The following is a 23,429-nucleotide window of genomic DNA, read 5'->3' on the forward strand; positions in this document are numbered from 1 at the left end:
GAGTCTATATTTGGAAATATTTTTATCGGATTCCTCGAAAAATTTCACATACATTAAAAAGGAGATATCGACCCGTACGTTACAGAGTTATGATTTTTTTTTTGCAAATAAAAACTGAGTTTTTTGGGTAGCAAATAGAAGTGTAGCCAGAATGTTGGTGCGGGGGTGTCTGGCTACGGGCTCGGTACCAACATTTTCGGCATGGAGTAATGAATTTTGGAGAAAAAAAATAGTTTTGCGAAAATTAACGAAAATGACCGTTATTTGGACCAGCCTGGCACGATGTTGTTCACCCTAACGGCCAACAAAACAGGTCTAATTAGTTTGGGCAAGGAACCCCTAGAGAACTTTGAGTTAGATCCGATTTTTTTTAGTTTATGCTCTTTTTTTCAAATTTCAATATCGTTGTACGATGTTTAACCAAATTTGCAATCGATAAATAAATCGGTTTATAAATATAAAGTGCGATGTTTGCGTGAGTAATGTAAGAGTTAAAATAATTTCTGGACTTTTTAATAGGTTTGTGCAAATTTAAACATTGAGTGTATCCCACTCACACCTTTTGACAATTTTCAACAATTTATGCATGTCCAAAGACCTTAGAGTGTAACCAAATTGGAGCATGAGATAAGCTGCGGCACTGTTACTACTCACCTGTCGACGGAAATGCAGCAGAGATGCAGGATGCTGGCCGTGGAGAAGTACACATCCAAGCTGTTCCACACGTCGCACATGAACGGACCAAACAACCACCTGCTCCGGGACGGATGGAGGGTGTGGTTGTGGTTGTTTCGCATGGTATGAAAGTACAAAACAGATACAAATGTTAGGATTTTGTTGGGGAGGAGGGGGAGGGGGTATTGGGGTAAAATGGTCGTTTTGGGTTGATTTCCTTGCATATAGATTTCTTATTCATTTCCAGTCAATTGAGCACGATTCGGAACATCTTCAAAAGTGACCTCAGAGTTTGACTTCAGCCAGACCCAACCTGGTCCCCTCAAGGGACATCTAAGCGAATCCATCAGCTGTCACATCTCGTCTGTTTTCTCGTCTGTCGCCGATGCGACACTGCTCAAATTGAATTCCGGTGGCATCAATCCAATTTATTGATTTCGATCCCCAGAGGGACCGGATTTTGGCGCCGCCATCGCCATCGGGGCAGTGTTCAACAGAGAGTGCTCAATATAAATACAATTTAGAGAGAGGCACAAACAGATCAATGTCAAACACACACATACATACATTATACATGTGGCTCATGAACTGAGGCAGTGGGTTTTTATTCACGTCGTTTTTTGCTCGTTTGGCCTTATTCAAATCAGGACCAATCTGCCTAATTGGAATGACAAACTGCAACATGTGTTTCGGGAGTATCGGGAGTTGAGAATCGGTGACGATGGTAGCCATCGATACCACGGTCGTGTTTTATAAAAATGCGACGTATGAGGCAAGAAAGATTGCTTCACGGATCTCAAACAAATTTCATATATTTTTAAAGATTTCTCTTAGAAAAAAAACCTTTCTAAATTCGTCAAATAATATTAGCAAAACACTTGAATCTTGACTTAATCTGTGTTTTTTTATCGAGATTTTTTAGGAGTTTCCATCAGGTGAAATTTGTCGAAATAATAAAATAGTCATTTACGTCACATCACCGTACACCGGAAATCGTTCAATCCCTTGGGGACCGATTGATTCGTGTGGTTGGTCGGGGTCATGCACAAAGTTATACTATACTCATGGAGGTAGTAGTAAAAGGAAAGAAATAAACAGAAAACTTACCGCCCAGACAGCTCGACGGACGCGTTGAACGTCATGGCGCATAGTGCCACCATGATGTCTGCCATTGCTAACGATACAACGAAATAATTGGTTATTACTCTGAAACGATAGGGATAGGAGAGATTCGGAGAACATAGTGGTTAGTGGAGTTGTAATTAATAATCCGATTTGAGTTGGTGAGCCGAGGAATTCTTTGAACTTAACTGGTTTGCGATGAATGCAGAGCGAGTTACAAAATCAAATTTGGAATCAGTAGAAAGAAGCATTTTTGTTCCAGTTTGAATTTTTATTTTAGCAAGATCTCTCACAAATGTTGTTTAAACAATTGATATCTTGTCGAATTCCGTTTTCATATTGTAGTTAAACGTGTTTGTATTTTTTGTACTTTTGTATTAAAAAAAAACAAATAATTGTTCAAAGCTGTTCTTAGCTAATCATTTCAACACGATGTCAATAGGTCTATTCCCGTACTTGCAGAATTGCAGATTTTCTGCAGCTTCTGCAGAATTCTGCAGCCAGCATAAGTCACTTTTTTGCAGCGCGTTCCCGTACTTTTCAGCTCGCTCTCTTCATCTCTCTCTTTTGCAGAAGTTCTGCAGGGAGAGAAACCGCAAAACTTTTGCCTGGGTAGCGCGTTCCAGTACTTTTTCTGCAATATTGTACACAGTTGAGTGGATTTACTCAAATTGGGTTTTAAAGTTTTTTAATTATTTCAACATATTAAAAAATGGTTCACAAAAAAAGTAATTGAAAGAAGTTTACCTCTATAACGGGGATATTATTTTTTATGCAGTACAACATTTTATTTAAAAAATCAAGGATGTATTATTTATAAAGTAACTAGAAATTAATTATGCTTAAGTAGAAATTAATATTAGAAACAACTCAATATTGCATTTTCATTAGGTAAACAATTTAACCAATGAGAGTGCCAGGTACGTTAATAAATATGATTAAAAAAAAGACAAACAAAGGTTTTATATAGAAGGGACCAAAAACACATGTTTTAATTGCAGAATGTTTGAAAGATTATTCATAATAACATAAATAAATGATGACTGGATGTCACATGAACGAACAACGGTGACGCAGCGAAATTGACAAATTTAAAAAATGAACCAAAAACTCAAAATTTTTGAAGCACTTAAATTAAGAAATCTGGAAATTAGGAAATCAATGAATAAAAATATAAAAAACTAATATTTTCAAATTGAGAAACTTTCAAAAAACATAAATCAGATATTTGAGAAATTTAAAATTGCAAATAATTATATCAGAAAAATAAAAAAAGAATAATAAATCACATGTTCAAAGCTTAAAAACTCAAATAATAAAGTTTATACAGTCGACTCTCTGGTTGTCAATCTTCTCGATATCAATAATTCTCCATCTATCGATGAATTCTTCAGTCCCTTTAATCTGCATACTTCAATTATCTTCATTCCTCGATATTTTCCCTTGCTTGAAGTATCTCTTCCTCGACAGTCCCTTGGATTCTGTTTGCATTAAAAATCTCTTCCGGTTTTCAATAATTTCACTTTCTCATGGCTTTCATAGACATTTTTCTTGGCAAATCGAATTACATTAGTTTGATTTTGTTTGATGGGCGTTGCCATGATTCTCTCACATAGCTGGGTATCAAGAAAAAAATATTTTCAACCGAGTCTTCATTTTGCATCGTTCTGTAAACTGATGATTCTCTTCCTCGACGGTTCCTTGGATATTGACAACCAGAGAGTCGACTGTAAAACTAAACATTTCAAAATGTTTTGAATTTCAAAAGAATCTTAATTTAAAAATTCAAAATAAAGGTTGAAAAAATCGAAATAAAAACACAAAAGATTGAATATTTATGAGTTCAGAACACCGAAAAACAAAAGCTAGAGTTAAAAATAATGAGATAGAAAATTAAAGAAATTTTAATTTCAAAAATAAGTAAAATTAAAAAATTCTGCAAATAAAAAATTTTAAAACTCAAACATAAATAAAATAGAAACAGTCCAAATTTTCAATCTCTAGATCCTCTAAATTTAAGTTTCTAACCTAAAATATGACTCTAAAAAATGTGTGTTTTTATGATTCAAGATGGCGACGAATTCAGGAACTTAAGAATTTAATAATTTGAGAATTCAGGAATTTAAGAATTTAAGAATTTCAGAGTTTCAGAATTTTAATTTCGACAAAATTACATCAATTTTTTTTTGTTCATATAAGAATAGAAATTGGTAGCACCGTTGTCTGTGGTTAAAGGTACAATTTATTATTTGCCAATTAAATTTACCTGTTATTTCTACACACATATTTAGTATATTTGGGTGTAGTACAATATTTTTGTTCAGGTACTAGCCGTGCTGTAATACTATGGCTTAAGTAATCAATTTTTTTATGAGGTAAAAATAATAACACAAAAAAAATCGCTTTATCATTTACATGAATGAACTAAGCCTGAAATCGCTAACATAAAAAAATCGTTCTCAATAAAACCAGACATAAAAAAACTACCCCAAAATCATTTATTATTAAAACTAATAATAAAATGCTTGATTTCACCCAACTTGCAAATTTTATGTAAGCGTGTACTCAGCATCCATCACATCAAATTGCAGTAACTTTTCAACAAGAAAGAGAAGAGAGAGCTTGCAGAAAAGTACGGGAACGATTTTGCTGCAACTTCTACCTCTCTCACTGCAGAAGTTCTGCCTGAGAGAAAAGTTACTTTTGTTGCAGAAAAGTACGGGAACGCTCTGCTGCCGTTTTTGTGCAGAATTGCAGAATTCTGCAGTACGGGAATAGACCTAATGTCTCAACAGTCAAATAACCGTGAAGAATTTTTGATAAATCGTATTAACAACTTTTTCAAGAGCAATAAACTTATTTTATCTAGATTACTTTAAAAACAGCAATAACCCCAAATAAGTTATGCCAACAAGCCGGCTGGCAATCAAAATGAAAGTTGAACACGCCAACAACAAGCTACCCAAAAAAGAGTTGCTTCATTCGTCACACTTAGCATCCCAGTTTTCACCACAGTCAGAACTGCACTCGTAAGTTGGAAAGGACTTTTGAAGAGACCATCTTCAGCCATAACCACTGAAAGTAAAATTTGACACGAAGTTGGTCAACATTTTTGGTCCGCTTGTTGCTATTCAGCCTGAAAATATAAACAAAACAGTTTCTCGAGAGGTTGATCTGGAAGGCACAAGTGATTTCCACAGCAAATTGTTAAATTGCAAATCATGTGGGAGTTTGGCGCAAACGCATTGGAAAAATAAAGATAAAGTTAACTTCACGGATAGAAATCCTGTCCGAAAAAACGTAAACTAATTGTTTTAAAATCGACAACATCGATTGTTTTCGATTTCGTTTACAATGTTTTCAAATATGAAAACATTTTCTTCGATTTCGAAAACTTTTGTTTTCGAATGCGGAACTTTTGTTTTCGAAAGCGAAACTTTTTCCGTCACCCTTTTTGGGGTGCGTAACATCTGTCAAAACGCAGCCTAAAACAAAACGTCAACCAAAACATGACAGTTTGTTTGTGCCGTTTGGGCTAAGTTTTTTTTCTGTTTTCGGTCGAAGAAAATCGTTGCCGGTGTTCCGACAACAGGTTCCGTTAGGAGGGTGTTGGCCAAATGGAGTGTTGCTGCCCAAGTGTCCAGCTGTAAATACCGTCAACAAAGGCGTTCCGGTAAGGCGTTCCGGTAAAGTGCTCTCCGAAGTGGCGAAATCACCTGACCGGGAAAATCAAAGGTCGATCCGCACCGCCAGCGTCGATTCTGGCAAAAGTGATCGAAAGTGCAGTTGCCAACGGCCACCCTCGGAGACGGAGAGCGATAATGATTGCATTGCTGGAATCTCCTCATCCTCCTGCTCCACGGCCACCGAGAAAGAAAATGTTGTCCAGCGGGAGGAAATCATCAACGAGCCGTAGGTTCTGGTGATGTAATCACTGCGCAGTCCGCCTTGTCGAGGGTGTCCGTCGGCAACGGTTCCGTCTTTCATTCCAGAACTGAACCTTTCAGATCGTTTCGTTTCTTTCAGAACCGACCTGGCGATGCGGATCAACCTTTGACACTTCTCTCGGACAGGTGATTTCGACAGTTCCGGAAGCACTTTTAAGCCAGGTACCGAAACGACTTTGTTGGGTGGTGTTTGCAGCTGGACACTTGGGCAGCCCCTCCTACTCCTCCTCCTCCTCCTCCTCCTCCTCCTCCTCCTCCTCCTCCTCCTCCTCCTCCTCCTCCTCCTCCTCCTCCTCCTCCTCCTCCTCCTCCTCCTCCTCCTCCTCCTCCTCCTCCTCCTCCTCCTCCTCCTCCTCCTCCTCCTCCTCCTCCTCCTCCTCCTCCTCCTCCTCCTCCTCCTCCTCCTCCTCCTCCTCCTCCTCCTCCTCCTCCTCCTCCTCCTCCTCCTCCTCCTCCTCCTCCTCCTCCTCCTCCTCCTCCTCCTCCTCCTCCTCCTCCTCCTCCTCCTCCTCCTCCTCCTCCTCCTCCTCCTCCTCCTCCTCCTCCTCCTCCTCCTCCTCCTCCTCCTCCTCCTCTTCTTCTTCTTCTTTCCTCAAAGTGTGCGGGAGGAATTCATCAAGGAGCTGAAAGGGCCACTTTCTCTGCGCGACGAGGTGCAGGTACGTCCTCGAAAGCTTAATAAAATTATAATGAAAAAAATCTCCCAACATTAGTAATATAGACTGATCTTATCGACCTTCATTCTGCAACAGGCAGCGACGCCAACTTCTTCATTCCGGACCACGGCAAAGAGGAAAGCGACCCGGTCAACATCATCCACGTGCCAGTCTGGGTTGTTCCATAACGAGAACTCAAGCTCCGTCGGCATCCTAGAGGCGATCTCGGTCAAGCCATTCGGTCGTGCGGAAGGCGCTGAAAATCCACTCACACACGCACATACACACACACTTTGTTACACCTTACCATCACAAAACTCTATTCTAACTTTCTTCAATTCCTAATTTCTAAAAATCTAAATTGTCTATGATTTTGAATCATAAAATTGTGAACTTAGAAAATTCTAAAATTCCAAATTTCTAAAAACTATAACACTAACATTTTCATAACTTAAAAATCTAAAATGCTAAAATTCTAGAAAAGTAAAGTTTTTAGATTCTTAAATTTTAATTCTGAAATTTCAAAATTATAAAATTTCTGAAGTTTAAAAGTTCTAAAAATTATTCTAAGCTTCCAAGATTTTAAATTCAAAACTTTTAAACTTCCAATTTTTTTAAATCCACTCAAATTTTTAAAACCAGAAAATCTAAAATTCCAGAATTCTAATGTTTTTAATTTTTTTATTCAAGATTCTAAAATTATGAAATTCTAAACTTCTGAAATTCTTTTGATTCTGAAGTTCTAAAATTTCTCAAATTTTGAATTCTAAAATTGAAAATTCTAAAATTCTCAATTAGCAATATTCTAAAATTTTAGAATTAAAAGTTCTTAAATTCTAAAATTCTTACTTTCCAAATTTTCTGATTCTTGAATCCTGAAATTGTGAACTTATACATTTCTATAATTCCAGATTTCCAACCTAAAAATCTAAAATTCTAGAATTCCAAAAAAAATTAATTCTTAAATTCTAAGGTTCTATAATTTATAAAAATTGTAATTCTAAACTTCTAAAATTTTAAATTCTAAAATCCTAAATTCAAAAAATTTGATCATCTAAAATTTTAAATTTTTAAATTTCTAAATATGAAAAAAAACTATATTAAAATATTTAAAATTCTAATTATGTTGAATTCTAAATTTCTAAAATAAAAAAGCTGAAATTTTAAAAACATAATTCTGTCTGAAGTTTTCAAAAAATTAAGATTCTAAAAATCTTTTTTTCTAAAATTCTAGAAACCTGAAATTTTAAATTCTAAATTCTTAAATTCTTAAATTCTAAAATTCTAAAAATTCTAAAATTCTAAAATTCTAAAATTCTAAAATTCTAAAATTCTTAAATTCTTAAATTCTTAAATTCTTAAATTCTTAAATTCTTAAATTCTTAAATTCTTAAATTCTTAAATTCTTAAATTCTTAAATTCTTAAATTCTTAAATTCTTAAATTCTTAAATTCTTAAATTCTTAAATTCTTAAATTCTTAAATTCTTAAATTCTTAAATTCTTAAATTCTTAAATTCTTAAATTCTTAAATTCTTAAATTCTTAAATTCTTAAATTCTTAAATTCTTAAATTCTTAAATTCTTAAATTCTTAAATTCTTAAATTCTTAAATTCTTAAATTCTTAAATTCTTAAATTTTTAAATTCTTAAATTCTTAAATTCTTAAATTCTTAAATTCTTAAATTCTTAAATTCTTAAATTCTTAAATTCTTAAATTCTTAAATTCTTAAATTCTTAAATTCTTAAATTCTTAAATTCTTAAATTCTTAAATTCTTAAATTCTTAAATTCTTAAATTCTTAAATTCTTAAATTCTTAAATTCTTAAATTCTTAAATTCTTAAATTCTTAATTCTTAAATTCTTAAATTCTTAAATTCTTAAATTCTTAAATTCTTAATTCTTAAATTCTTAAATTCTTAAATTCTTAAATTCTTAAATTCTTAAATTCTTAAATTCTTAAATTCTTAAATTCTTAAATTCTTAAATTCTTAAATTCTTAAATTCTTAAATTCTTAAATTCTTAAATTCTTAAATTCTTAAATTCTTAAATTCTTAAATTCTTAAATTCTTAAATTCTTAAATTCTTAAATTCTTAAATTCTTAAATTTTTAAATCCTTAAATTCTCAAATTTTTAAATTCTTAAATTCTAAAATTCCGTAATTCTCATATTCCCAAATTCCCTGAATCCCAAAATCCCAAATTCTCAAATTCTTACATTCCCAAATTCTTTAATTCCCAAATTAACAAATTCACTAATCCCCAAATTCCTCAATTTCCAAATTCTTAAATTCCCAAATTCCCAGATTCCCAAATTCTCAAATTCACAAACTCTAAAATTCCCAAATTCCCAATTTCTTTAATTACCAAATTCCCAAATTCCCCAATTCCCAGTTTCTCAAATTCCCAAATTCTTAAATTTCCAAATTCTTAAATTTCCAAATTCCCAAATTCCCAAATTCTCAAATTCCCAATTTCCCAAATTCACAAATTCACAAATTCCCCAATTCTTAAATTCCCAAATTCCCAAATAAACAAATTCCTAAATTCCCAAATTCCCAAATTCCTAAATTCTTAAATTCCCAAATTCTTAAATTCTCAAATTCCAAAATTCCCGAAATCCCCCCTCCTCCTCCTCCTCCTCCTCCTCCTCCTCCTCCTCCTCCTCCTCCTCCTCCTCCTCCTCCTCCTCCTCCTCCTCCTCCTCCCTCCTCCTCCCTCCTCCTCCTCCTCCTCCTCCTCCTCCTCCTCCTCCTCCTCCTCCTCCCTCCTCCTCCTCCTCCTCCTCCTCCTCCCTCCTCCTCCTCCTCCTCCTCCTCCTCCTCCTCCTCCTCCTCCTCCTCCTCCTCCTCCTCCTCCTCCTCCTCCTCCTCCTCCTCCTCCTCCTCCTCCTCCTCCTCCTCCTCCTCCTCCTCCTCCTCCTCCTCCTCCTCCTCCTCCTCCTCCTCCTCCTCCTCCTCCTCCTCCTCCTCCTCCTCCTCCTCCTCCTCCTCCTCCTCCTCCTCCTCCTCCTCCTCCTCCTCCTCCTCCTCCTCCTCCTCCTCCTCCTCCTCCTCCTCCTCCTCCTCCTCCTCCTCTTCTTCTTCTTCTTCTTCTTTCCTCAAAGTGTGCAGCGGGAGGAATTCATCAAGGAGCTGAAAGGGCCACTTTCTCTGCGCGACGAGGTGCAGGTACGTCCCTCGAAAGCTTAATAAAATTATAATGAAAAAAATCTCCCAACATTAGTAATATAGACTGATCTTATCGACCTTCATTCTGCAACAGGCAGCGACGCCAACTTCTTCATTCCGGACCACGGCAAAGAGGAAAGCGACCCGGTCAACATCATCCACGTGCCAGTCTGGGTTGTTCCATAACGAGAACTCAAGCTCCGTCGGCATCCTAGAGGCGATCTCGGTCAAGCCATTCGGTCGTGCGGAAGGCGCTGAAAATCCACTCACACACGCACATACACACACACTTTGTTACACCTTACCATCACAAAACTCTATTCTAACTTTCTTCAATTCCTAATTTCTAAAAATCTAAATTGTCTATGATTTTTGAATCATAAAATTGTGAACTTAGAAAATTCTAAAATTCCAAATTTCTAAAAAACTATAACACTAACATTTTCATAACTTAAAAATCTAAAATGCTAAAATTCTAGAAAAGTAAAGTTTTTAGATTCTTAAATTTTTAATTCTGAAATTTCAAAATTATAAAATTTCTGAAGTTTAAAAGTTCTAAAAAATTATTCTAAGCTTCCAAGATTTTAAATTCAAAACTTTTAAACTTCCAATTTTTTTAAATCCACTCAAATTTTTAAAACCAGAAAATCTAAAATTCCAGAATTCTAATGTTTTTAATTTTTTTATTCAAGATTCTAAAATTATGAAATTCTAAACTTCTGAAATTCTTTTGATTCTGAAGTTCTAAAATTTCTCAAATTTTGAATTCTAAAATTGAAAATTCTAAAATTCTCAATTAGCAATATTCTAAAATTTTAGAATTAAAAGTTCTTAAATTCTAAAATTCTTACTTTCCAAATTTTCTGATTCTTGAATCCTGAAATTGTGAACTTATACATTTCTATAATTCCAGATTTCCAACCTAAAAATCTAAAATTCTAGAATTCCAAAAAAAATTAATTCTTAAATTCTAAGGTTCTATAATTTATAAAAATTGTAATTCTAAACTTCTAAAATTTTAAATTCTAAAATCCTAAATTCAAAAAATTTGATCATCTAAAATTTTAAATTTTTAAATTTCTAAATATGAAAAAAAACTATATTAAAATATTTAAAATTCTAATTATGTTGAATTCTAAATTTCTAAAATAAAAAAGCTGAAATTTTAAAAACATAATTCTGTCTGAAGTTTTCAAAAATTAAGATTCTAAAATCTTTTCTAAAATTCTAGAAACCTGAAATTTTAAATTCTAAATTCTTAAATTCTTAAATTCTAAAATTCTAAAATTAAAATTCTAAAATTCTAAAATTCTAAAATTCTTAAAATTCTTAAATTCTTAATTCTTAAATTCTTAAATTCTTAAATTCTTAAATTCTTAAATTCTTAAATTCTTAAATTTTAAATTCTTAAATTCTTAAATTCTTAAATTCTTAAATTCTTAAATTCTTAAATTCTTAAATTCTAAATTCTTAATTCTTAAATTCTTAAATTCTTAAATTCTTAAATTCTTAAATTCTTAATTCTAAATTCTTAATTTTAAATTCTTAAATTCTAAATTCTTCTTAATTCTTAAATTTTAATTCTTAATTCTTAAATTCTTAAATTCTTAATTCTTAAATTCTTAAATTCTTAAATTCTTAATTCTTAAATTCTTAAATTCTTAAATTCTTAAATTCTTAAATTCTTAAATTCTAAATTCTTAAATTTTAAATTTAAATTCTTAATTCTTAAATTCTTAATTCTAAATTCTTAAATTCTTAAATTCTTAAATTCTTAAATTCTTAAATTCTTAAATTCTTAAATTCTTAAATTCTTAAATTCTTAAATTCTTAAATTCTTAAATTCTTAAATTCTTAAATTCTTAAATTCTTAAATTTTAAATTCTTAAATTCTTAAATTCTTAAATTCTTAAATTCTTAAATTCTTAAATTCTTAAATTCTTAAATTCTTAAATTCTTAAATTCTTAAATTCTAAATTCTTAAATTCTTAAATTCTTAAATTCTTAAATTCTTAAATTAAATTCTTAAATTCTTAAATTCTTAAATTCTTAAATTCTTAAATTCTTAAATTCTTAAATTCTTAAATTCTTAAATTCTTAAATTCTTAAATTCTTAAATTCTTAAATTCTTAAATTTTAAATCCTTAAATTCTCAAATTTTAAATTCTTAAATTCTAAAATTCCGTAATTCTCATATTCCCAAATTCCCTGAATCCCAAAATCCCAAATTCTCAAATTCTTACATTCCCAAATTCTTTAATTCCCAAATTAACAAATTCACTAATCCCCAAATTCCTCAATTTCCAAATTCTTAAATTCCCAAATTCCCAGATTCCCAAATTCTCAAATTCACAAACTCTAAAATTCCCAAATTCCCAATTTCTTTAATTACCAAATTCCCAAATTCCCCAATTCCCAGTTTCTCAAATTCCCAAATTCTTAAATTTCCAAATTCTTAAATTTCCAAATTCCCAAATTCCCAAATTCTCAAATTCCCAATTTCCCAAATTCACAAATTCACAAATTCCCCAATTCTTAAATTCCCAAATTCCCAAATAAACAAATTCCTAAATTCCCAAATTCCCAAATTCCTAAATTCTTAAATTCCCAAATTCTTAAATTCTCAAATTCCAAAATTCCCGAAATCCCAAATTCCCAAATTTCTAAATTCTCAAATTCTTAAATTCCCAAATTCCCGAATTCTTAATTTCTTTAATTACCAAATTCCCAAATTTTCCACTTTCCCAAATTCCCAAATTCCTAAATTCCTAAATTCTCAAATTCCTAAATTCCTATATTCCCAAATTCCTAAATTCCTAAATTCTTGAATTCCCAAATTCCTAAATTCCTAAATTCCCAAATTCCCAAATTCTCAAATTCCCAAATTTACAAATTCTCAAATTCTTAAATTCCCAAATTTTCAAATTAACAAATTCCTTGATTCCCAAATTACTAAATTCCCAGATTCCCCAATTCCCGAATTCCCAAATTTCCAAATTCTTAAATTTCCAAATTCCCATATTCTTAAATTCCCAAATTCTTAAAATCCTTTATTCCTATATTCCCAAAATCCCAGATTCCTAAATTTCTAAATTCTCAAATTCCTAAATTTCCAAATTCCCACAATTCTTTAATTCCCAAATTCCCGAATTCTCAAATTCCCAAATTCCTAAATTCCTAAATTCCTTAGTTCCTTAATTCCTAAATTCCTAAATTTTCAAATTCCCAAATTTACAAATTCCCAAATTCTCAAATTCCCAATTTCTCGAATTCCCAATTTCCCAAAATCAAAAATTCCCTTATTCGCAAATTCCTAAATTCCTATATTCTCAAATTCCTAAATTTCAAATTCCTAAATTTATAAATTCCCAAATTCTCAAATTCCCATATTCCTAAATTCCTAAATTCTCAAATTCTTAAATTCCCAAAACCCTAAATTCACTAATTCACATATTCCTAATTTCCCAAATTCACAAATTCCCAAATCCTTCAATCACCAAATTCCCAAATTCCTAAATTCTCAAATCCCTAAATTCCTAAATTTCTAAATTCCTTGATTCCTAAATTCCTAAATTCCTAAATTTCTAAATCCCTAAATTCCCTAATTCCCAAATTCTCAAATCTCAAAATCCCAAATTCCCATATTCCCAAATTCCCAAATTCTCAAATTCCCAAATTCCTAAATTCTAAAATTCCTAAATTCCTAAATTCCCATATTCCCAATTTCCTAAACACACACACACACAAACACACAAACACACACACACACACACAAAGATTAGTTTTTAATTAATGATGTATTTTTTGCCTCAATAAATAATAAAAAACTAATCAACTGTTTTACTGAACAAAAAGAAATATCCAACGGTCAATTCAAAAACCAAAACCAACGGTCAATTCAAAAACCGAATAAACCGTTCGGGATGGCTGCGTGCTTTCTGTTTTGCCAGGCGTCACCAACCGACAACATTGTTCTCGATTTTGATGCAAATGTTACCGGACGACTGGTCGACAACATTCTGAAACGAATTTCAGAACGAATCGAGAACAATGTTGTCGATTTCCCGGACAGGATTTCTATCCGTGTTGAAACAAGTTGTTGGTTCTGTGAAAATCATGCGTAATCAACGTAGAGTCAAATGTTGTCTTGTAAAAGCAAACTGTTTTTGCTTGATATTAAAATGCTAGTATCCAAGTCAACTTACTTCTTTATTTAATGTTCTGAAAGCAAAAGCTCCCCTTTCAGAAAAAAAACGTGATCCGTGATTTGCATTCCCCAGACGAGCATCCACTTGAAAGAAAAAACTATCAAAGCTGAATGTAAAACAATCCTTGAGGAAATAACTCGACCGTACACGGATAGAAATCCTGTCCGGGAAATCGACAACATTGTTGTCGATTTGCTCTAAAATTCGTTTCGTAATGTTGTCGACCAGTCGTCCGGTAACATTTGCATTGAAATCGACAACAATGTTCTCGATTCTGAAGCGTGACGATTGGGTACGCCTGGCTCAAAACAAAAAGCACGCAGCCATCCCAAACGAAGGGTGGCGGTTTAATCGGTTTTTGAATTGACCGTTGGTTTTGGTTTTTGAATTGACCGTTGGATATTTCTTTTGGTTCAGTAAAACAGTTGATTCGTTTTTTTATTTATTGAGGCAAAATATACATCATTAATTAACAAACTAATCTTTGTGTGAGTGTGTGAGTGTGTGTGTGTGTGTGTGTGTGTGTGTGTGTGTGTGTTTGTTTGGAATATGGGAATACAAGAAATTAGTTTACAATCAGGAAACATGGGGATCTGGGGATTGAAGAATGTGGAGTTTTTGGGAATATGGGATTTTCTGAATCTGGGAATCCCGAATCAAAATTAGGGAATTAGTGATTTTAGGAACTTGGTATTATGTTATTTTAGAGATTTGGGAATATCGAAATAAGAAAATTTAGGAATTCAAGAACCTGATAATGTGGGATTTTGAGATTTAGGAATTAAGGAATTAAGGAATTTGGGAATTTAATTGGAATTGAGGAATTTAGGAAGGAATTTAGGAATTAAGGAATTTAAGAATTTGGGAATTTGGGATGGGAATTGAAGAATGGGGATTTGTGAATTTGGGTTTGGGAATTTAGGAATTTGAGAATTTAGGAATTTAGGAATTTGCAATGAATTTGAGAATTGGGAATTTGAGAATTTGGGAATTTGGGATTCAATTTGAGGATTTAGGGAATTTATTTAGGAATTAAATTTGAAAATTTGGTAATTTGGGAATTTAGAAATTTAAGAAATTGGAATTTAGGAATTTAAGAATTAAGGAATTTGAGAATTTAGGAATTTGAGAATTTAGGAATTAAGTAATTTGGGAATTCAAGAATTTGATAATTTTGGAATTTGGGAATTTAAGAATTTGGGAATTTGGGAAAATGTGAATTTGTGAATTTGGGATTTTAAGAATTTGGGAATTTAGAAATTTGAGAATTTGTGAATTAGGGATTTAAAATTGAGAATCTGGGAATTTGAGAATTTGGGAATTTAAGAATTTGGGAATTTGGGAATTTGAAAATTTGGGAATTGTAGAATTTGGGAATTAGTGAATTAATTTGGGAATTTAAGTATTTGGGAATTTGAGAATTTGGGAATTTGGGAATTTGGGAATCTGGGGATTTGGGAATTTGGGAATTTAGAAATTTAGAAATTCAGGAATTTGGAATTTAGGAATTAAGGAATTAAAAAATTAAGGAATTTAGGAATTTAGGAATTCAGGAATTTAGGAATTTAGGAACATAGGAAATAGAGAATTTGGGAATGTGAGAATTTGGGAATTTTGGAATTTGAGAATTAAAAAAAATTAAATTCAGGAAATTAGGAATTTAGGAATTCAGGAATTGAGGAATTTAGGAATTTAAGAATTTAGGAATACAGGAATTTAGGAATTTGGGAATTTGGGAATTAAAGAATTTGGGATTTTGTGAATTAAGGAGTTTGGGAATTTAAGAATTTGGGAATTTGGGATTTTGAAATTTGAGAATTTGGGAAATTAAGAATTTAGGAATTTGGGAATTGGGGAATTTGTGAATTCGGGAATTTAGTAACTGAAGAATTTTTGAATTTGGGAATATAAGAAATTGGGAATTTGGGAATATGAGAATTTAAGAATTTAGAAATTAGGGAATTTGGGAATTAAGGAATTTGAGAATTCAGGAATTTGGAATTCAGGAATTTGGGAATTTAGGAATTTGGGAATTGGGGAATTTGGGGAATTTGGGGATTTGTTAATTTTGGAATTTGGGAATTTAAGAATTTGTGAATTTGGGAATTTGGAAATTTGGGAATCTGGGAATTTGGGAATTTGGGAATTTGGGAATCTGTGAATTTGGGAATTTGGGATTTTGAAATTTGAGAATTTGGGAAATTAAGAATTTAGGAATTTGGGAATTGGGGAATTTGTGAATTCGGGAATTTAGTAACTGAAGAATTTTTGAATTTGGGAATATAAAAAATTGGGAATTTGGGAATTTGGGAATTTGAGAATTTAAGAATTTAGAAATTAGGGAATTTGGGAATTAAGGAATTTGAGAATTCAGGAATTTAGAATTCAGGAATTTGGGAATTTAGGAATTTAGGAATTGGGGAATTGGGGAATTTGGGGATTTGTTAATTTTGGAATTTGAGAATTTAAGAATTTGTGAATTTGGGAATTTGGAAATTTGGGAATTTGGGAATTTGGGAATTTGGGAATTTGGATATCTGGGAATTTAAGAATTTGGGAATTTGAAAATTTGGGAATTGGGGAATTTGGGAATTAGTGAATTTGTTAATTTGGGAAGTTGGGAATTTGGGAATGGGTAATTTGTGAATTTGGGAATTTGGGAATTCAGGAATTTAAGAATTTTTGAATTTGGTAATTTGGGAATTTAAGGAATTGGGAATTTGGGAATTTGGGAATTTAGGAATTTGAGAATTAAGGAATTCAGAAATTTGGGAATTGGGGAATTTGGGAATTGGGGAATTTAGGAATTTGTGAATTTGGGAATTTGGAAATTTTGGAATTTGGGAATTTAAGAATTTGAGAATTCGGGAATTGGGAAATTTGGGAATAAATGAATTTGCTTGTGAATTTGTTAATTTGGGAATATGGGAATTTGGGAATTTGGGAATTTGGGAATTTAAGAATTTGGGAATTTAAGAATTTTGGAATTTAAGAATTTGGGAATTTAGGAATTTAGGAATTTAGGAATTTGGGAATTTGAGAATTTGGGTATTTTTAATTTAAGAATTAAAAATTTTAGAATTTAAGAATTTTAGAATTTAAAATTTTAGAATTTTAGAATTTTAAATTTTAGAATTTTAGAATTTTAGTTAGAATTTTAAATTTTAGAAATTTTAAATTTTAGAATTTTAGAATTTTGAATTTTAGAATTTTAGAATTTTAAATTTTAAATTTTAGAATTTTAGAATTTTTAAATTTTAAATTTTAGAATTTTAGAATTTTAAATTTTAAATTTTAGAATTTTAAATTTTAAATTTTAAATTTTAAATTTTAAATTTTAGAATTTTAGAATTTTGAAATTTTAGAATTTGAACCTTTTAAATTTTAGAATTTTAAATTTTAAATTTTAAATTTTAGAATTTTAGAATTTTAGAATTTTAAATTTTAAATTTTAAATTTTAAATTTTTTTTACAGAATTTTAAATTTTAGAATTTTAGAATTTTAAATTTTAAATTTAGAATTTTAAATTTTAAATTTTAGAATTTTAAATTTTAGAATTTTAAATTTTGGAATTTTAGAATTTAGAATTTTAAATTTTAAATTTTAGAATTTTAGAATTTTAGAATTTTAAATTTTAGAATTTTAGAATTTTAGAATTTTAAATTTTAAATTTTAGAATTTTAAATTTTAAATTTTAAATTTTAGAATTTTAGAATTTTAGAATTTTAGAATTTTAGAATTTAGAATTTTAGAATTTAAATTTTAAATTTTAAATTTTAAATTTTAAATTTTAGAATTTTAGAATTTTAGAATTTTAGAATTTTAAATTTTAGAATTTTAGAATTTTAGAATTTTAATTTTAAATTTTAAATTTTAAATTTTAGAACTAGAATTTTAGAATTTTAAATTTTAGATTTTAAATTTTAAATTTTAGAATTTAGAATTTTAAATTTTAAATTTTAGAATTTTAAATTTTAAATTTAGAATTTTTAAATAAGAATTTTAGAATTTAGAATTTTAAATTTTAAATTTTAGAATTTAGAATTTAAATTTTAGAATTTTAGAATTTTAAATTTTAGAATTTTAGAATTTTAGAATTTTAGAATTTTAGAATTTTAGAATTTTAGAATTTTAGAATTTTAAATTTTAAATTTTAAATTTTAGAATTTTAGAATTTTAGAATTTTAGAATTTTAGAATTTTAAATTTTAGAATTTTAAATTTTAAATTTTAGAATTTTAGAATTTTAGAATTTTAAATTTTAAATTTTAGAATTTTAAATTTAGAATTTTAGAATTTTAAATTTAGAATTTTAGAATTTTAAATTTTAGAATTTTAAATTTTAGAATTTTAGAATTTTAGAATTTTAAATTTTAAATTTTAAATTTTAGAATTTTAAATTTTAAATTTTAGAATTTTAGAATTTTAAATTTTAAATTTTAAATTTTGAATTTTAAATTTTAGAATTTTAGAATTTTAGAATTTTAAATTTTAGAATTTAAATTTTAAATTTTAGAATCTTAGAATGTAGAATTTTAGAATTTTAGGATTTGAGAATTTGTGAATTTGAGAATTTGAGAATTTTAGAATTTTATAATTTAAGAATTTTAGAATTTTAGAATTTTAGAATTTTAGAATTTTAGAATTTTAGAATTTTAGAATTTTAAATTTTGATTAAATTTAAATTTAAATTTTTAGAATTTTAGAGAATTTTAGAATTTTAAATTTTAGAATTTTAGAATTTTAGAATTTTAAATTTTAAATTTTAGAATTTTAAATTTTAGAATTTTAGAATTTTAGAATTATAAATTTTAGAATTTTAAATTTTAGAATTTTAGAATTTGAATTTTAAATTTTTAGAATTTTAGAATTTTAGTTTTTAGAATTTTAGAATTTTAGAATTTTAGAATTTTAGAATTTTAGAATTTTAGAATTTTAGAATTTTAGAATTTTAGAATTTTAGAATTTTAGAATTTTAGAATTTTAGAATTTTAGAATTTTAGAATTTTAGAATTTTAAAATTTTAGAATTTTAGAATTTTAGAATTTTAGAATTTTAGAATTTCAGAATTTAAGAATTTAAGAATTTTAGAATTTTAGAACTTTTGATGTTCAGAATTCTAGTTTTTTCGAATTTTAGAAATTCAAAATTTATTTTTTTTATTTTAGATTATAAGAATTTTAAAATTGTAAATTTTTAGAATTTATGAAATCGAGAATTATAGTGTTTTTGAATTTTTATTTTTTAGAAATTTTAGAATTGTATAAAAAAAGAACTTAAGAAAACCTCAGAAAAATAGGTTTCAAAATTTCAGATTTTTTTATTTAATTGGAATTTAACAACATTATAATTTTAGATTTTGTTGTATTACGCTACACTTTACATATTTCAGTTTTTTTCAATTTTAGTTATTAAAAAAATCAGAATTTTAGAAGATCAGAATTTTAGACTTTAGGAATTTAATATTTTAGATCTTAAAATTTTGGAAGTTTTTTCATAAAGTTTAAATGTTTTTAAATTCTAACATTCTAGAATTCTAAATGTAGAATTTAAAACCATGTATTTCGAGAATTCTAGATTTTTAGGTTATGAGAGTGTCGCTGTTGTATAATTTTAGAAATTTGGAATTATAGCAAGAATTATAGAATTGTATTAGTTCCTAATTTAAGGATTCAAGACCCACAGAAAATGTAGAAATTTCAAAATTAAGAACTTTTAATTCTATAATTTAAGAATATTGCAAGTTAAAAAATTCGGAAGTTTAGAATTAGAAGTTTTAGAAAAATTAAAAAAATTAAAATATAAAAAATTTAAAACTTAAAAATTCCAGAATTTTTAATTTTTTGGTTTTGAAAATTTGAGCGTTTTAAGTTTCCAAAAATTAGAAGTTTAGAATTGAATTGAAAATTTTGCAAGTTTAGAATTCTAGAAATTTCAGAACTTTAGACATCTAGAATTATAGAATTTCATAAGATTTTCAGTTTTTTTTGAATTTTAGGGTTTTGGAATTATAGAATTTTTGAAATTACAATTGTAGAATTGAAGAATGTTAGATTATAGTTTTGTAGTGGTAGGGTGTAACAAAATGTGTGTAGATGGGCTGTGTGTGTGTGGAGGGGCTTGACTGAAATCGCCTAAAGGATGCCGACGGAGCTCGAGTTCGGTAGATGCGTCCGGGTCGCTTTCCTCGTTGCCGTGGTTCCATTCGAATTGGCTGCAGATCTGGTGAAGATGTTGGCGTCGCTGCCTGTTGCGGAATGCGAATTGGGAATGTTGGGAGATTTTTTTTCATTATAATTTTTACGATGGACGTACCTGCATCAGATGTGTGGCCAGCCTAGTGCTGACTACTTCCTTCAACTCTTCGCATAGAGAAAGTGGCCCCTTCAGCTCCATGATGATTTTCCGCTGCACACCGTGGAGGAGGAGGAGGAGGAGGAGGAGGAGGAGGAGGAGGAGGAGGAGGAGGAGGGAGGAGGAGGAGGAGGAGGAGGAGGAGGAGGAGGAGGAGGAGGAGGAGGAGGAGGAGGAGGAGGAGGAGGAGGAGGAGGAGGAGGAGAGAGGAGGAGGAGGAGGAGGAGGAGGAGGAGGAGGAGGAGGAGGGAGGAGGAGGAGGGGGAGGAGGAGGAGGAGGAGGAGGAGGGGAGGAGGAGGAGGAGGAGGAGGAGGAGGAGGAGGAGGAGGAGGAGGAGGAGGAGGAGGAGGAGGAGGAGGAGGAGGAGGAGGAGGAGGAGGAGGAGGAGGAGGAGGAGGAGGAGGCTGCCCATGTGTTCAGCTGCAAACACCACCAACAAAGTCGTTGCGGTACCTGGCTTAAAAGTGCTTCCGGAACTGGCGAAATCCCCTGTCCGGGAGAAGTCTTGATCCGCATCGCCAGCGTCGGTTCTGAAAGAAACGCTTGAAAGGACCAGTACAGGTTCAGTTCTGGAATGAAAGACGGAATCGTTGCCAACGGACACCCTCGACAAGGCGCAGTGATTGCATCACCAGAACCTACCCTCCTATGTTAGAAGACTTGAGGACAACGGAAGCACGGAAGCTCGTTGATGATTTACTCCCGCTGGACATCTTCTTTCTCGGCGGTCGTGGAGCAGGAGGATGAGGAGGTTCCGGCGATGCATTCATCATTGCTCTCCGTCTCCGAGGTGGCCGTGGCAACTACACTTTCACTCACTTTTGCCAGAATCGACGCTGGCGGTGCGGATCGACCTTACACTTTTTCCGGACAGGTGATTTCGCCACTTCGGAAAGCACTTTTATGTTCGACCCGGAACGCCTTTGTTGGCTGTGTTTACAGCTGGACACTTGGGCAGCAAAGATTTTCTTCCACCAAAACCAGAAAAAAAACTTTGCGCGAACGGCACAAACAAACTGTCATCTTTTGGTTGACGTTTTGTTTTAGGCTGCGTTTTGACAGTTGTTACGCTTCGTAAAAGGGTGACGGAAAAAATTCGTTTTCGAACACAAAAGTTTTCGAAATCGAGGAGAATGTTTTCATTTTTGAAAACATTGTAAACGAAATTGAAAACAATCGATGTTATCGATTTTAAAACAATTTGTTTACGATTTTTCGGACAGGATTTCTATCCGTGTAGCATTGCTTCCAGAATCCATCATTGATGTGCGCTCTGGGAAAACGTTTATTTGATCCAGTTCTTTCTCTGTTTACCCTCTGTCAAGTTTGCTTTCTTCTTTCGATAAAAAAAATAGTACTAAGTATTCAACTTGGAAAGAAATAACCTTCATAGCTTTAGTTGACTTTTATTCGTATAACTCCTCAACCAACTGACAACACAAGCCGTTTGTCACCCGTGACCGTGAATCGTGACCGGGAAAAGTGTCAAGCATTTTTTGGATGTGCTTGGACAAACTTTTTGGATGGCAATTTGTGTCCAAACACTCACCGACATATTTCCAAGTTACGTGCCATGTGGGCAATCTGTTTCGACAGTTATTTTCGTCAATTCTGGATATCTTTATCTATTTTCAGATCGATACATTGAATCGGACAGTTATGTTTACCCACACGGATAGAAATCCGGTCCGCAATACCGAAACCAAATTGTGTTGAAATCGAGAACATCGTTTGTTTTCGATTTTGTTTCATATGTTTTCAAAAACGACAACATTTTCATCACTTTCGAAACATTTTGTTTTCGAAAACGTTCCTCGATTTCCTCAAAGTTTTTTCAAGCGTAACAACTGTCAAACGCAACCCAATTCCACACGGACGACTGTGAGTGCGACTGTTTGTTTATGTTTGTTTTTTTTTCGAGTGCTGGCCAAAACTTGGTGCGCGTTGGAACCGGTGGCGAAAGTACCTGCCCTGCCCTCCAGAGATTGTTCCGTCGACACTGAAGCCTGCTGTTCCGGCGATTCCGGAGGGCCCCGGGGCGATCGCGATGACCGCAAGGAAGGCTCATGCAAGGACCGACCGACCGAACGCAGCTGGCCGGTGTATCGGACAAGAAGGAAATGTCGGTGCTGAAGCTAGCGGCGTTGAGTTTAGCGGAGCCCGGCCCGTAGGTAAGTTACTCTTAAGCCAAAGTGGACACGGACAGCGGAATCGAAAGAGGACGGATTCGGGCTTCGCACCACGAGTAGCGTCCAATGCCATCAAATCGTGCTTCCAAAAAGTGTAGTAAGTTTGCAACGCTACCTCTTCCAGATGGCAGATCGCGCAGATCTGCTTACACAGAACCACGCTGACCCGCCGAATTCATCACGAGGCGAGACGTTCCACGAAGCTCCTCCTCCTCCTCCTCCTCCTCCTCCTCCTCCTCCTCCTCCTCCTCCTCCTCCTCCTCCTCCTCCTCCTCCTCCTCCTCCTCCTCCTCCTCCTCCTCCTCCTCCTCCTCCTCCTCCTCCTCCTCCTCCTCCTCCTCCTCCTCCTCCTCCTCCTCCTCCTCCTCCTCCTCCTCCTCCTCCTCCTCCTCCTCCTCCTCCTCCTCCTCCTCCTCCTCCTCCTCCTCCTCCTCCTCCTCCTCCTCCTCCTCCTCCTCCTCCTCCTCCTCCTCCTCCTCCTCCTCCTCCTCCTCCTCCTCCTCCTCCTCCTCCTCCTCCTCCTCCTCCTCCTCCTCCTCCTCCTCCTCCTCCTCCTCCTCCTCCTCCTCCTCCTAATCACAAATTCCTAAAATTCTCTAAACCTAAATATCGGAAATTCTTAATTATAAGATTCTTAAATTCTATAATTTCAATATTCTTAAATCCTTGAAACCCTAAATGGTTAAATTCTAAAATTTTAAAATTCAAAGATACTAAAATTCTAAAATACTTAAATTATTTTTTTTTAATTCTAAATTCCTAAGTTCTAGAAATTTCAAAATTCTTAAATCATAACATTAAATTGTAAAATTCTGAAATCCATAAATAATTAAATTCTGAAATTCTAAAATCATAAAATACTACAATTCATTATTCTCAATTTCTAAAATTCAAAAAAAAATAATTCTAAAATTCTAAAATTCTAAAATTCTAAAATTCTAAAATTCTAAAATTCTAAAATTCTAAAATTCTAAAATTCTAAAATTCTAAAATTCTAAAATTCTAAAATTCTAAAATTCTAAAATTCTAAAATTCTTAAATTCTAAAATTCTTAAATTCTAAAATTCGAAAATTCGAAAATTCGAAAATTCGAAAATTCGAAAATTGAA

The 23,429-nt window shown here is 31.8% G+C and overlaps 1 protein-coding gene across 10 annotated transcripts in view; it reads right to left on the minus strand.

Moving 5' to 3' along the window:
* The window catches only part of LOC6047689, a 228,695-nt gene that overhangs the window by 69,749 nt on the left and 135,517 nt on the right, over nucleotides 1–23,429 (minus strand). For all 10 annotated transcript variants that reach the window (XM_038254492.1, XM_038254423.1, XM_038254465.1 and 7 more), the window contains 2 exons: nucleotides 1,783–1,881; nucleotides 655–753 (listed from right to left, as the gene is read on the minus strand). In XM_038254492.1, the coding sequence (XP_038110420.1) occupies nucleotides 655–753; nucleotides 1,783–1,881 (198 nt within the window). The remainder of the gene's footprint in view (nucleotides 1–654; nucleotides 754–1,782; nucleotides 1,882–23,429) is intronic.

Source organism: Culex quinquefasciatus, chromosome 1 (genome assembly GCF_015732765.1).
Source record: "Culex quinquefasciatus strain JHB chromosome 1, VPISU_Cqui_1.0_pri_paternal, whole genome shotgun sequence".
NCBI lineage: Eukaryota > Metazoa > Arthropoda > Insecta > Diptera > Culicidae > Culex > Culex quinquefasciatus.